The sequence below is a fragment of the Equus przewalskii genome, chromosome 7, assembly GCF_037783145.1.
Source record: "Equus przewalskii isolate Varuska chromosome 7, EquPr2, whole genome shotgun sequence".
Lineage (NCBI taxonomy): Eukaryota > Metazoa > Chordata > Mammalia > Perissodactyla > Equidae > Equus > Equus przewalskii.
In genome coordinates, this window is record NC_091837.1 from 25,338,530 (window position 1) to 25,352,599 (window position 14,070).

The window sequence follows — 14,070 nt, forward strand, 5'->3', positions numbered from 1 at the left end:
AGAGTCTGCCCTCGGGCCGAGCGAGGCTCCCTGCCCAGTGCTGCTTCGTCTCCCTTCATCCTTCACAGGCGTCACCCCAGGAAGCCCCTGGCCCTCCTGGCTCATCTGCGGTGCACATGTGCCTCTGAGGGGCGGGCAGGGTTGCATCCTGCTCTTGGTGCGTCTCCAGGGGTCACTCTGACCATGCATTCGAATGGCTGCTGCCTACCCCGCTGAGGCTGGGACCCCAGCCTGCCTCCTCGGACGTAGGGCCCAGTGAGGCCAACCTGGGAGGGGGAGGACGTCAGGGACAGGGACAGCTGCCTGTATGGCCCCCAAGTGCACCCCGCTTTTCCTCGGAAGCAGCTCCTCGTCCTCTGGGCTCCCGGGCAGAAAGAGGGGCCTGTCTCGTCTAGATCCCGTCCCAGCCCTTGGCATTTCCACCCCCAAAATAAAGGGACTGGAGGCCAGGGTCCCCTGCTGCCCAGGCTGCAACAGGCCCTCTGGCTTCTCCCCTCCCCCACACTCCCAGATCCAGATGCACTAGGCAAGCCCCTGAGGGCCAGCTGTCACTCCCTGTGCCCCCAGGAAGGCGGAGATGACACTGGGGATGGGCCTGGTGGCTGGAGAAAGAGTATGCCACTTAGCTTCTCTAAGCGTCTGCAAAATGGGCGCATGGCCTACCTCCCGGGCCGCTGGGGTGCTGAGGACCGCTCGGGGAGCCTCTGCTGCAGCTGCACCAAGCCGGACCCTTCCTGGGGCCCACCCCGACCCCTCGCTCAGCCTCTTCTGCGGGCACCCAGGCCAGTTTCTGGGTTCACACGCACGGAGCTCAAGTCAAACTCAGCATCCCCCCCAAACAGGGGTCCCCACTGTCTGGACTCGACGCGGTCCCATCTCTTCCTCCCCAAGTGGGACGGACAGAAGCGCGTCCCTGCACCTGGCAGGAACTCAAGTCAGCATGTTATGCATGTGATTTTCCCAATGACCTGTGAGGTGGCTGGTGAGGAATTCTAATGAGGACGCGGGCCTGGCCTAACCCCAGAGGAGGTGCCGATGGAAGACGGCCTGTCACGTGGTCCTACATCTAAACCCACAGCATCCGTAAAGGCCTCCTTGGCTCAAGGACAGAGCAGCCAGGGAGCCTTCGCACCAGCTGCCAGCCATCGGGTTACTTCCAGATATGCAAATAAGAGTCACTGTCACCAGGCCACCTGGAGTGTTTCCTGCCCTCTCTCTCCTTTCCTCTCGAACCCGTTTTTGTCTTCATCCCTTGCCTGTCCCGCTCTGCCTCCCCACAGGCGAATGGCCATGACCATGTGAAAGAACTAAACTATGTGTCTCTGAGTTACTCCTCACAGCAATATCTCATTTTACAGATGGGGAAACTGAGGCACAGAGGGTTCAGATGACTTGGCCAGGGTCACACAGCCATTGGGTGGCAGGGCGAGGATGGAAGCAGGCTGCTGGCTCTGCAGTCTGCTCCCAACTCAGACGCTACACCCTCCCCTCACTGCCCCGTAAGTGGTCTGGCCCTGTCTCCTCCCTGGGGCCCGGGGCCTCTGCCTTGGCCTTCTCTGCTGTGTGACCCCCAACCTGGCCCCACGCTGGTTGCCCAGGCCTGTTTCTCCCTCACAATCCATCCAGCAAGCCAACGTCACCCTGATTTCAGAAAACCAGCAAATTACCTCACTGGGCATCTCAGAAATTCCTGTGCCCCCACACTGACTAACGTCCAGTCTCCCTGGGCCCCCAGATGTCCCTGGCTGGGTCTCACCTCCCAGCCTTTGACCACACAGGTTCCTTTGGCTCAGCACATCCCTCCACCGAGAACTGCCACCTCCAGGAAGCCACCCTGACTGCTCCAGTTCAGTTATCACAGTGCCTTGGGGACCAGTCCACTCCTGCCCTCCCCATGGGGGCAGCTTTTGGGCTGGTGGGCCGGCCTTCTTCTATGGAGCCTCTTGTGCCCTCACTGGAGACCTCCTGGCGGGACAGAAGTGAAGGGACCATGTGACGGTCTAGCTGTGACCCTGAACCCCACCCCCGACCCCACAGTGAGGGCTGCAGCCACCTGCACCAGACACACCTGGGCTGCTTGCTGAAAGCACAGATTCCCGGGGCCCCACCCTGGACCTAGAGAATTATTCATTTTCCGGCATTTTAACCAACTTCCCAATGTCCTAAGACACAGGGACATTTGCCAACTATTCTTTGCTTTACAAAACACTTCCTAATTTTCTGTTGAATCTGATCCTCATAGTGTCAGTTCAGCTCCACAAAGCCACCAAGGAGGCTCAGTCAACAACAGGGACAGGCGGGGAACACAAGAGCTCTGCCTTCAAGGGCTTCTGTCTGGTTTGAGACATGAGTAGCTTACAATGTGTTCGCTGAGACCAGAGGAGAGAGATTGTGGGGCTAATGAGTTCTCAGAGGAGGCAATGCCCCAGTTGGGTTTTGAAGTGTGTGTAGGAGTTTTCCAGGGAGCTAGATGTTGGGAGAAAAGCATGGGCCTCCGTGTTAAAGACAGAACACTGAGCAAACCAAAGAAGCTGGGGTGGGATGAGCTCTGAAGGGGTTGAGGACTGGCTGGTTGCCCCTGGAAGATAGGGTGGACCCTCTGCAGGCACAGGAGACGGGGAGCTCTCCCTACACCCTGCGAACACTCCTGTTGTGTCTGGGCCACTGGCCCTCAGAGAAGACAGAAGGAGGCGCCACGTGGTGCCACCTCTGAGGTTATGGGCACAGGGGGCTGGCGGAGGTGACCATATGGGCTGAGGCTGTGTCCCCCTACCCCAACAGTACTCTGGTCTGAGCGCAGCTGAGGGAGGTGCCATGGGTTCCTGGGGGACACCAGCACACATGGCCAAGCCCTGGTGGCTGGTGTGGCCATCCTGACCGCAGCATCCTGGACTCCAGGTGGGGGCTCCCTGCGCCCCTGTGAGGGAGTCCCCACCGGGGACAGGGCCCTTTGCTGGCTCAACACTACCACCTGCCTGCCAGCCTCGGTACTGCAGCCCAGGGCCAGGCTGGGCCCCATGGGAGGCGGGTGAGACCCCCGCACAGATGAGAAAATGGGGCTCGGAGGGCACCACAGTGCCCTCAAGGCCATACACGTCACTGCGCGGCCTGGAAGCCAGGCCCTATGTGGCTCCATGCCCCCTGCTCATTTCGCCTCCCACCCAGGCTCACCGGGTCACCTCCGGGGATGCGGAGCGCCGGGGCGGCTGGCCACACCCCGGGAGGGGGCGGTACTGGCACTGCCAGCGTGGAGGGTGTGCAAGGGATAGCAATTTCTGCCTCCAGGGGACCCTGGTTCTCTCCGCCGCCCCTGAAAATCCCCCGTCTCCAGGTTGCTGAGTGGGCGGCTGAAGTCCGAGGTCTGGGGAAGGGCAGGGCCCGCGGCAGCCGTGGAAGGCTGGTTCCCAGCTGAATGGACCGCCCCCCCTCAGCCAGACACGCAGGCCTGCTGACGAGCTGGCTGGGCCAGGGGGGCCGTCTCTGGGTATTTGGGGTCGTATGTCTCTGGGTGGGCCGAGAGGGGCTATGAGAGCGGAGAGCCTGAGGGACGGGGACGGGGGGTTCCAGGACCACAAGACCCCCAGGGTTAGCATGACGTGAGCAAAGAGAACCCCTGCTTTGCAAACTATCTTGTGGGGTTCACCTTTCAGAGACCCCACCTCCCACCCCTCAGAGCTCCCAAAGGCCCCAGGATCCTGGGAGCCCAGGCCGGCCTCCAGGAGCTGACCCAGCAGGACTCAGTGTGGCAGCCCGAGGCCTCGCAACGGTGTGCATCTCCTGGCCGCCAACTGTCTTACACATCTGCCCGGTCCTGGGGCTGAGGTCCAGCCCCACTCTGCAGGCAGCGCCCGAGTGGGACACATCGGGGGTCCTTCAGCCCATACCACAGGGCTGACCTCGGCTCTGCTGGCGTGGAGATCCTCTGACCTCTGCTCCGAGAAGGGGTGGGCATCAGGGGCCACACCCAGGCCAGCGATGCCCCTGGGGGGCCGTGGAGACTGAGAGGTGGCTAAGGGGCAGCTGAAACCTGCCACCTGTAGGGGCCTCCGGGCCGGTCAAGAGCAGCGGGAGCAGCCCTTGAGGGCAGACTGGCACGCCCCTCACCAGCCTCACTGTGCCTCCCCATGTGCCTCCACCCAGGGCAGTCACACACGGGGAGCGGATGGGGACACAGGCAGGTGGCAAGGTCTCCCAGACGCCCCTCCAGTCAGTGCCCAACCGGGCCGCGGGGGCTGAAGTTGATGCAACCTGGCATCAGGCAGGGCATCAGCTCCCGGGGCGAGCAGGGCCACGACCCCGTGGGCTGGGCGGGTGGGGCCGCAGTGGCTCTGCTGGGGCCGCAACGGAAAGAGCAGGGGGGGAGGGGTTGCAGCGAGGCCGCCGGCGCCCCCAGCAGGAAAGGATGGCAGCCTTTCTGAGGCGCTGCGCTGCTCAACAGTCAGAGCCAGAGTGCGACTCTGTGCCCACGTCACACCGAAGCGTGAGCAGCAGCTGGCAGTGGTTTCAGGCCCCAGGCGGGGAGGGTGCTCTTTCTCCTGCCCGTATTCATGGAAGGCTGCGACAGCAAAGGAGTGTGTGGTCCTCAACACGACATGGCAGGAACCACAGGGAAAGTGCTTAGCAGCTAAGAACAGATGACGGCCGCCTCGGACCCCCTCACCACGGCGGTGAATGTCTCTGTACGTCCACCCTGAGTGTGAATACTCAGTGTATTCCCCGTGGGTGTGGACGGCCTGGCCACGGGTGTGAGTATCTAATACACTCACCACGGGTGTAAATATTTGATACGCTCACCGTGTGACACAGGATACCCATCTCCATAGCTGTGAATATGTGACACCGTCCTCATGGATATAAATATCCAATACTCTAGCCACGGGTGTGACTATTTGATGTCTTCATGTGACGTCCTCACCGTGGGGTAAATATTCTCCAGCAAAGGGGACAAGCCGTGAGTTAGGGGATGCTCCCTTTGCCCTCCAGAGTTACACTCCCACCGTCCCCCAATTCGCCAGTCGCCTGCCCTCCTGGCGAGAGAGAGAGAAGCCTCTGGGAGTGGAGTATAAGTTGCTTTTAATGAGAACAACGTGTGTAAATGACAGCGCGCCACCGCCGTGCGCAGGTGGCGGCCACAGAATACCCATCGAATTCATTCTGCCCAAGGAAGGGAGGGAGGGAGGACGGGGGGCTCGTGGGCCTGGGGCCCCGCCCCCCTGGGTCCTGCGGACGACGGGGTCACCAACTGTCGGCCAGCACACGCCTCTTGCACGGTAAGCAGAGATCGAAAGCACAGCAGCAATAATACTGGGTAAGTCCTTCCTTGCGTAAAACATCTGAATTAATTCATTGAAGGTATCAAAAATATACCCTGTAAACCAATACATCATTTACACCTGCCTGCCCTTCCCACTGCCGCGGCAACCATGTGTGAAAAACAGACCAGTTCCTTGGAGCAGCCGCTCGCCCCAGGCCGCACCTGGCCCTGTCGCCCGCCCATCTGGCCTGACGGTTTCCAGCAGTCTCGTTGGCTGGGGCAGCCCATGGGGACTGGGACGAGAGCGCTGGGGGCTGGACAGGGCCTGTGTCTGTCTGTCCAGAGCGCTAAGCGGGATGGGGGCGGGGGGGTGCAGGGGCTGCTAGCTCAGTTTAGACTTTGGTTCCAAATGCGTTAAGGGGGGAGGCAGTGGCGTGGGAGGTGCGTGGTCATCCTGCTTTGGGTCCCTGGCCGCCCCGGCTGCGAGCATGTGGCCACCACACGCCCACCATGCCCCCGTCCCGGCCCCCTCCCCTCCCGAGCACCAGGTAAACATCCCCTGAGTAAGGTCACTGCACAGGGCCAGCCCGGGGCGGGAGTCGTAGTTAAGGCTTCAGACAGGCGAGGAGGCCGGCTCTGGACGGACGGGCGGCGGGCAGACTCAGGGGCTCCTTCCTCGGTGGGGGAGTCGCGCCCCCCCGCCCGGCTGCTCAGGCCGCTGGCCGGGTGCCAGTGCCGCCCCCACCCCTTCGGACAGTCACTCGCTGTCGGAGAGCGTCTCATACTGCGAGCAGAGCAGCGGCTTGGGCTCCTCGTCCCAGGCGTGATGGGGGCCGGCGAGGGGCCCACTGCCCGCCGACAGGCCTGGCGGGGGCGGGGAGGCCATGACGCCTGCCTGCAGCCGCATGATCAGTGGGTTGTAGGGGAATGGCGTGGAACCTGCCGGCAAGACCGAGAGATGCCCAGGAGGCCCAGTGAGCAGAGCAGCCGCCCCGGGCCCACCCGCCCACCACATGGGGCCCTGGGGCCTTGTCCCAGCCCCTCCTGACCCCCGGGGGTTTCTCACCTCTGCCCACCTCTACCACCGCCCCCACTCAGGCCTCGGCCGCCTGTCGCCTGGACCTCCTCGCGCCCACCCTTCCCCTGGGGTCTGTTTCTCTTGCAGCCAAGGGGTCCTTCGACCTACACTGGAGCGGGCACTTCCCCACTTAAACCTCCCAGGGGCTCCCCACAAACAAAGCTCAGCTCCCCTGTGACCCCTGGGACCCTGGGCTCAGCCCTGCCCGCAGCCCGCTCTCTGCTTCCTCGTCCTCCGCCATCTCTGGTCAGGGCAGAAGCTGGCCTCCCTCGTGGCCTCACCACCCCTCCCCTCCACCTGGGCCCCGTCCAAAGCTTCCCGACTCGACTGTCGGAAGCCTGGGCCCAGCTCGGCGGCCCACCTGCCGACGAGGGCCGGTCCTCCCACACGCGGCTGGTGAGCGGCGTCCGGCGGTTGCAGTCACCCTCCGAGTGCACCGAGGACACGGAGGGCGGCCGATCCCCGGACCCCAGGCCCGGGGCCGGGGACTTGGCTTTCCGGCTGCTTGGTCTGCCGGAGACTTTGGCCTTCCCGCCGCCACCTGCAGGGGACACGTGGGAAGAGCCACGTTGGACTCCGAGGCCAGCCCTCCCACAGCGGAGCCGGGCGTGGGGGTGGGTGAGGCCCCAGCTGCCTGCCTCCCGGGGCCCCCACGGAGGGAGATCAGCAGCTCGACCCCCGGGAAGCCAAGGAGGGGGGCCACGCGGCCAGACCTGGGCTCGCGCCTGGACCCTGGAGGGGAGAGTCTAGCAGGGGCGGCGGCTGAACGGTCTGCGAAGCCCCCTCAGGCTGCCCTGCGGCCCATCCACCCACTCAGGGGCTGACACCCCGAGCACGAAACCTCAGGCCTCTGGCTTGACCCTGACCACTGCCCCAGGACTGTGCCGGGGCTGGGCAGGCTGTGAGCCCTCTTGGAGAAGCCAGGAAGGACCCCGAGCCCAGGCCTGGGCCCCCACTAAGTCCAGAAACTTCTGGAGCCGCGGTGTCCGCGTCGAACTGATGGGCCTGAGATCTCCTTGCTCTGATATGCAAATCGATAGTCTCGATTAGGGACCTGGGCCAGAGGGAGAGCAGGCCCCTCTGGCTTCCCCGACTTAGATCTGAGTTTGGGGCTGGCACACAGACACTGGTCTTCTCCCCCTCAGGCCCGAGGGCCAGCTGAGGACACGCACGGTGGCCCCCGCCGAGGCTGAGCCCACGGGCCTGGCTGCCATGAGCCTAGGGACCCCCTAATCCACACAGAGAAGGTGGGTCCTTGCTCCAGCCTGATCTCCCGCAAGAAGACACACGAGGGGCCAGGACGCGGGCCTCCTGGGGACCTGCGGCCAGCGGGGAGGAAGGCAGGGCAGGGCTGGGGCAGCAGTGTGAGCAATGGTAGGAAAGCAGCAGCTCCTGGGGGCCTGGTGGGCGAGGGGGGGCCGGAGGCTCGGGGGCCCGCCCAGCCCGGGATCAGCCAACCCCAGAACCACGTCAGACACGCACAAAAATAGAGTCACAGCTCCAAAGCTGGAGGGGTTGGTCAGAGGGACGCGGAGGCACGAGGATTAATGACACTGGGTAGGGGACAGACGGGGCGGGGCTGGAGGGCCAAGGCGGAGGAGCCTGCAGACCTGGCGAGGTGAGCGTGTGTTCACTCCGTCCGTCAGTAGCGGTTATGGGCATAGCAGCGGGCAGGCTGGCACTGGCATTCAGCGAGTTAAAAGCATTGGCGCCGAGCGGGTGCTCCTCCCACTGGTCATATTTACCCATGAGCGCCTTTCTAATAATGGCCTCCAGCCCCATGTTGGTGCTGGCATGCTCCTGCACCGCCTGGCTTCTGCAGGTCATAAGGCCTGGGAGAGAGACACACACACACGGGGGCCAGAGGACAACGGAGAGGGGGGAGAGAAGCGGAGGGGGAGAGGGAGAAGAGAGAAGACACAGTGAGCACATTTCGGCAAAGCAACACGTTGATTTCCCTAGCCCCCCCGTTCTTCCTGCAGGTGGGGATGGGGTGGGGGCTCCCTCTGCCTGGGGCCGGAAGCTCTTAGGAACCCCTGGGGGAGGTCAGACCGCCCCCCGCCCAGCCTCCTTCCTGCTCTGCCTTCTGGGGATTCAGAAGCTCCCTGAGACCCCTAATCCCAGCTGGGGCTGCTTCTTATTTTAAATTCCAAGTGGCCTCACAAAGAGGGAAAGTGGCGGGGAAATCATGGGGAGGGGGCCCTGTTTGGGGAGGAGTCTCCGGGAAACTAAGTCAAGCCAGAGCTGGGTATTGGGTGTGGTCCACCCTCGTTCCCCAGGGCTGGCGGGGGCTGGGGAAGAGACCCAGGGAGGGAAGGTGACCAGACAGTCCTCCTGCTGTCCCCTGAGGACCCAGGCCACGAGGCCTGGGACCCTCAGCCCCCCACCCGCCCCCACAGCTGGGCCTGACTCTCCTCCCGCCCGGGAGCCACGAGGAGAAAGAGTGCAGAGACGGACGGTGAGCTGGGGTCGCAGCCATGCAGTTACGGTGCGTGCAGGGGACAGGGCAGAGCTGGAGACAACCGCGTGACCACCCCCGCCCGGCCCCCCGTCACAAAGTGGTCGAATCAACAAACTGGTCCCAAAGGCTCCCTGCAGACCCCGCCATAGAGGCACGTTAATTAAGCCCCTTTTTCTCGTGACGAGGTTTTCTGACCCTTTCTTTCTCTTGTGAACCATTCTGGGCACTTCTGCGAACCCCGGGAAATGCATCTCTCTGCAGCATTTTGGTTCAACCAAACTCTTTCAGATACTTCCCACGAAACTCAGGCCACACCGCCTGCTGTCGGGCAGTATTTTCACTAATTTTAACACTTGTGCTCTGAGCGAACCACAGGAACACCAAGTGGCGAGACAACGCGCCTTTCTGACCCCTCGCTCGAGTCGAGGAGACTGCCGGCTCCTGCGAGGCTGGGGTGACACAGCGGCCTGTACACCGCACCTCTGTCGCGGCCGTCTGTCGCCTATGTTTGGTCTTTCTTTTCTTCCTTTCACTCTCAAACTCGTCTGTGGCCAGGGACGCCCTCTCCACCTTTCTAGCTGCGTCTTGGCCACTTTTCACTGGCACTTTTTAAAAAACACCAAAAGCCATGTCCGTCAAGAAAAAGCAAAATTGCCAGCAGGGTGAGTGCTGGAAAAGAAGACATTTTCGCTCCTGCACACTAAGAAAACACCAGGAAGTGGAAAAAATGATGTGGGAGGACGGGTCCTGAGCGTCTCCTGTTCGCTTTTCGTCCTAGCATCAAAAACGTTATGACCCGAGGCCACGGCCCATGATCCGATGGTGCAGGTGGGTGGCCTGACCTCTCCCGTGACAAAGGGAGAGTCTGCAGCAGGGTACACGAGCAGAGACCGGGGCCGGGGAAAGGCTTGTGTGTGGACTAAACAGCTTTAAAAAAAAAGCTCAAATACAATTTACTTACAAGTTTTGGCACTAACTGTCATTGTGCCACTGTGCAAATTTCTACACACGAATGTACCTGTGTGTCTATCGCCTATGTCAAGATTTGGAACATTCCAGAAACCTTCATTGCCAACCATCTTGTTGTTTCGACCAAATTGTCTCCTCCCTGTGGCCTGAGGCTCAGCAAAGCCCTCAGTCTAGTCTCTGGGGAGACAGACACGGCCATCGAGGCCCCCACACGGAGACCCTGATGGCCCGATGACAGTCGGCTCACTGCATTCCCGGGGCCCAAAGACCGTGACGTCCCTGGGAAGGTCAGCATGGTGGCCCTGCTCCCTCTGCCCTCGGGCTCCCACTGAAGGGCCGGGGCTCACACACGGAGCCGGCACATGTCCTGGCTCCTCCACCACGGGGTGGGGCTGGCCCACGGGGGCGGGTGGCAGCCCCGAATCTGCTGGGGCTCGTCGCTCTGCACCAGACTCTACGAGGCACCTCCCAGAGCCCCACCCAACGCTTCCACGGAGGCAGCAGAAATACACAGTGTGGCCCCCACTGGAGGCTGAGGGCCAACCCCCAGGGTCCCCAGAAACCAAAATATCATAGAAGCCTTAAGTTTTAGCTTAAAAATGTGTGCGGATTTTACACTCATCTCCATAACACATCTGCACGGTTCCCACAGCTCCCTGGCTCGAATTTTTAAGTAAAACTGATGCTCTGTCTGTGCCCATGTGGCCCCCGAGGGGAGCCTGTGCACGCCAGACACAGGCCAGTGCCCGTCCACCCGCTCCAGCCTCCACCTGAGGCCCGGCAGATGAGCCGGGGAAGTTTCCGGATGTTGTGTGTCCATCTGACACTGTACTAGCAGCAGGAGGCCTCGGAACTGAACTTCAGACAGAGGCTTCCCGCACCGGCTTGCCGGCCTTCTGTGCGAGTCTGCAGCCCCAGCACAGGGCCGGACAGGAGGATGAGTTTGAAAAGAATGGTCCCCTGTTGTCACCAGTGCAGCTGGGGCGGGGGCCCCAGTGACCTTGAAGGCCAGGCTCCCCGAGTCTCCTTCCAGGTCCCACACAGCCAGCCTGAGACCCCCAGGGCGCAGAGTGACAGGGGAGGCGGAGGATTACCTGCTCCGGTGACGGCAGGCATATTGAAGATCTCTGTCCCCGGCTGGCCGATATCTGGGGGGGTGACAAGAGGGGTGAGGCCGACGGGCCCACGAGTCCTGGGACATCACCTGCCCCACCCGTGCCCTGTCCGGTCTGGGCAAGGAGCACCCTGGGACCTCGCTGAAGGCAGATGGAGGCAGCAGGCTTGGGGCGGGCGAGACTCTGCGTTTCTAACCAGCCAGCCGGTGCCGCTCACCGGGGGCCTGTGGGCTGCACTTGGCAAGGCTCTGGTGTGACCAGCCTGGGCCAGGAACTGTCTGCAAGGTTGCTGATCTAGCCCCAAAGGAGCAAGGCCTCTGCAAGGCCCCAGCACCCCCCAGCTAGGAGGCTCCTGGAGGCCAGGGGCGGTGGCCGAGTCCTTGTTCACTCGTTCCCCACTCACGCTCTAGAGGAGCTGCCAGGTGCCAACACCGTGCTGAGGATGGCAGACTTCCGTGCAAAAAGCACATAAATGGGGGAAAAGTCACAAACGTGATGAGCACCGTCAACAGGGGACACGCAGGGCCCTGGGCGGATCTGACCCCAATCCCTGGTGCCTCGTATGGGCCTTAGCTCAGACCCATCTGTGCAAGGATTCACTGAGCACCCAGTGCGCGCCGGCACCATTCTGGTGTGACCTCCCATGCCAGTGAAGAAAGACGCCCTGGGGCTGCTCGAACGAGGGGTTGAAGGGCGGCAGGAGAGGTGGTCAGTGGTGCACTGGCTCAGGAGGCACCCTGAGGTTTCTGCTGCATGCCGGCCCCCAGCCCCGCAGGTGGACCCTGCTTCTGGGGGGTTGCGGCCCCTTACTGTATTCCGGCTCGTTCCGGTTGTGGGTGTTGAGCTTCTTGTTGATCTCCTGTTTCTTAGACTTGACCATGGCGGAGTTGCTCTCGGTCAGCTTGCTGAAGAAGGCCGGCGGCTGGCTGCTGTTGCCTGGGGATTTGGAGCCCATCCTGCTGCGAGGACCAGACACCCCAGGTCAGTTCGCCTGGTGCTGAGCTTGCTCCCCTTTGAGGACGGGGCACTCACTACCTGAGCTGCCTTAGAAAGATGGAACCAAGCTTCCCCGCCCCCACACCTGCATCGCTCATCTCTTAGGGACCACGTCTCCGAACCTCTTCTCTGCATTTCACCCACTCTGGGGCTCAGGGTGTCTGGGGAGCCCCAGCTGCCCTGGTGGGCCACAGCTGTGTAGCTGCAACAGCGACCCCCTGAAAAGGGCCTCTGGAACTGGAAGTGGACTCAGATCATGTCTTCCCCCAAAGCCAGTAGGCCTGACTTTTTTTCTCTGCGTCTACCGACCCCTGAGCCCGTTTGGTCCAGCATACTTAGCTCATTATTTCTCAGATCCTTAACAAGAGCTGGCAATGAAGACCCCAGCCGGGGGCATGGGAGGCTGCCACCGGGGGCCCCCAAGCGTGTGACATTTGCTGAGCAGGTCTGAGGTCTCCCGGCTGTGCACTGAAGCCCTCGTCAGCCCCCCAACCGCACGGGGGTGGATGGAGGCCACGGGGTGCAAGGGGCCAAGTCCCGAGTATTGGGGGGGGTGGGCACCATGAAGGTACCTGGGCTCCGCCTGCTCCCCGTCCCGGTACAGCAGCGGGTACATGGCGCTCCGTGGGTGCCCTGGCTCTGCCATGCCCTCTGGCGGGGACACAGGCTCAATGCCATCCTCGCCGCTACCCAGGGCCGCCGTCTTGCTTGGCTCTGGAGACCTGGGCAGAGAGAGGGCCCAGCTGTGGTCAGAGCTCTCCCTCCCGTGGGACACGTGGATGCAGCCGGCCCTCCACTCCCATCCAGCCCTGCCTCCCTCCAGCTGGGGCGCAGCTCGCCCTTCCAGGAAAGGGCCTGGTGGTGAACAGGTCAGGCATGGGCTCCCTGCTGCAGTCTCCTTTTTTTACAACCCTTTAAAAATGTAAACCTGCCGTCAGCTCGCGGACAGTACAAGAACAGGCTGTCAGCTTGAGCCGGCCTGTGACCCCTGCTGCAGCCCGATGCCAGGCACCCCATTCCTCCAAAGACGTCCCCCTATCTCCCCGCCGCGTGCCTGCTCACGCGGTGCCCCCCCCCAGAACGGCTCCCTGCATCCTGAGCGGGGCCCTCCTCTCCCCTCTCCGCTCCGACCCCCCGAGCCCCCAGTGTCCCAGGGGTGAGTGTGTGTGTGAGCACACATCTCTGGCTCCAATCCCCGCTCTGCCCCTTGCTGGCCGTGTCCTTGTGGGCAAGTGTGCTTAGTCCCCAGACCTCAGCTGTTCCATCTGTGGCATGGGGACAACGCTGCCTACACTTGCTGGGGCCGTGGTGAGAACCCCGGCTGACGTGTAAAGTATTCAGCTCCATGCCTGGAAGCCACCAAGTGGCATAAAAGCACCGGCCATCATCCCTAAGTGCCATGACCTTGAGCCAACTCCCCAGTGCCTGGGCCGTGATCCCCACTGTGGGATGGCACCACGCGGGCCTCGCACCTTGCTGGGCTCAACCTTCTGACAAAGGTCTCCCAGCGGCCGACGGGCCAGGGCGCCTGCCCCCGCTCACCTCTTGCCCCCTTCGCTGTGGGGGGAGCCACGGGCCGGGGCGCCATGGTCTGGGGGCGGGAGGTAGAGGTCGCTGGGTGGGCGGCGGAGGTCCAGGACGGGGCAGCTGGCTCCAGGGAAGGAGTAGAGGGGAGCGGGGAGGGGCGTGTTGAGCTGCTGGGGGTGGTGCCGTGTGTAGTCCTGCGTGATGACCTCCTGTGGGCCAAGGGTCGGGGGAGAGGTGCAGGTCAGGCGGCAGCCACCTCTCCAGAACCTTCTGGATGGGATGAAGGCTAGACTGAGCTCTGGCAGCAGAACCCCACTTGGTGCTGGCTCCCTGGGTGCCTCAGGCCTGCCCACATGCCCAGGGCGGGGGCTCGGCTAGTGGTCTCACACTGGCAGCCCCAGGACGGTCAGACTCCCCTGGCCAGCACATGTATGACGAGGACGGCAGGCTGGTGTGCCCGAGACACCATCAGCTGGATGAGAGGTGGCTACAGCCGGAGTCTGAGACTCTAGGATCCCTGGCAAGGCTCCATGGCTTGTCCTCACCAACCCCCGGATCCCCAGGCCACACCCCCAGGACTCAGTTTACCCACTAGACCAAGGAGCTATGTGTGACGCCCCCTTCCCTTGGCCCTGGTCCCACCCAGGAGCAAGGGCAGAGAAGGGTAGTT

At 62.7% G+C, this 14,070-nt stretch overlaps 1 protein-coding gene across 45 annotated transcripts in view; it reads right to left on the minus strand.

The window, feature by feature from the left end:
• Window positions 1-5,056: 5,056 nt before the first annotated feature.
• Window positions 5,057-14,070, minus strand: part of NCOR2 (nuclear receptor corepressor 2) — a 205,749-nt gene continuing 196,735 nt past the window's right edge. For 24 of the 45 annotated variants that reach the window (XM_070627241.1, XM_070627248.1, XM_070627252.1 and 21 more), the window contains 7 exons: window positions 13,416-13,609; window positions 12,446-12,595; window positions 11,688-11,836; window positions 10,857-10,910; window positions 7,943-8,164; window positions 6,694-6,873; window positions 5,057-6,193 (listed from right to left, as the gene is read on the minus strand). In XM_070627241.1, the coding sequence (XP_070483342.1) occupies window positions 6,012-6,193; window positions 6,694-6,873; window positions 7,943-8,164; window positions 10,857-10,910; window positions 11,688-11,836; window positions 12,446-12,595; window positions 13,416-13,609 (1,131 nt within the window). In that variant the 3' untranslated portion in view covers window positions 5,057-6,011. The remainder of the gene's footprint in view (window positions 6,194-6,693; window positions 6,874-7,942; window positions 8,165-10,856; window positions 10,911-11,687; window positions 11,837-12,445; window positions 12,596-13,415; window positions 13,610-14,070) is intronic. The other 21 variants (XM_070627281.1, XM_070627273.1, XM_070627264.1 and 18 more) reach the window with 8 other exon arrangements.